Genomic DNA, 791 nt, shown 5'->3' with positions numbered 1-791 from the left:
GGTACAATGAATTACAACTGATCAATAAAATATAATGCATGGATTGGAACCTTCCTGATCACATGATCTATGCTGATTTTTTAAAAAAAACAAAATTCTGAAACAAAAAGCTATTATCTAGAAACACATTAAGAAATAATACACACACAGAGAGAGAAAGAGAGAAATAAATATAACACATAAATACATGTATTCAGTGCTTACAAATAAACACTAAACAATATACTAGACTAAAATACACTTCCATCGTTGATATAGATTATGCAAAGTACATGATATTTTTAACTCTTTTGTGAAGTGCAATTATATTATCCAATTTTGCTTTCACGGATTCAGCTTTACTGGTGGAACTACTACTACTACTACTTTTACTGTTGCTGTCCTCATCAGAAAACTTTTCCACTAGACCAGACTTTCTAAAAAATAAGATCCAATAACTCATTCATTTTTAAATAAGTCAATTACTCAAACTTACAATGCTGCAAGAACATGATAACGAGCACGGGCGCAAACTAAATCTGCAAAATATACTGGTGCTGGTATACTGACAGAACGAGCACATCTACCATATAGATGGCATAAATAGTATGTAATCGATTGCATAGCATTCGCATCCATGTTGCTTTCATCAAACAGCACATGATATCGCGTCGGTCTACTAGTTCCCTGCAATTCAAATAATAATAATAATAATAAAGATTCAAAACATTTCACAAAGTCATACTTGAATTCCATGATGACTGCACAAAAAGAAATCATGTTCATCAGGAGATGTCACTACTCTATCGATA

General features: G+C 32.0%; 1 protein-coding gene across 1 annotated transcript; it reads right to left on the bottom strand.

Annotated features, from left to right (window-relative positions):
• Positions 1 to 791, bottom strand: Tsp_15569 (eukaryotic translation initiation factor 2C 2; the record flags this gene model as incomplete). The annotated part of the gene is made up of 3 exons (XM_003369843.1): positions 1 to 416; positions 476 to 666; positions 725 to 791. Coding segments are annotated over 3 exons (415 nt in total), but the record flags the coding sequence as incomplete, so codon positions are not given.

Source organism: Trichinella spiralis (genome assembly GCF_000181795.1).
Source record: "Trichinella spiralis strain ISS 195 chromosome Unknown Scfld1414, whole genome shotgun sequence".
Taxonomy (NCBI): domain Eukaryota; kingdom Metazoa; phylum Nematoda; class Enoplea; order Trichinellida; family Trichinellidae; genus Trichinella; species Trichinella spiralis.
Note: the sequence above shows the minus strand (reverse complement) of the source record. Positions and strands in the feature narration are given on the sequence as shown.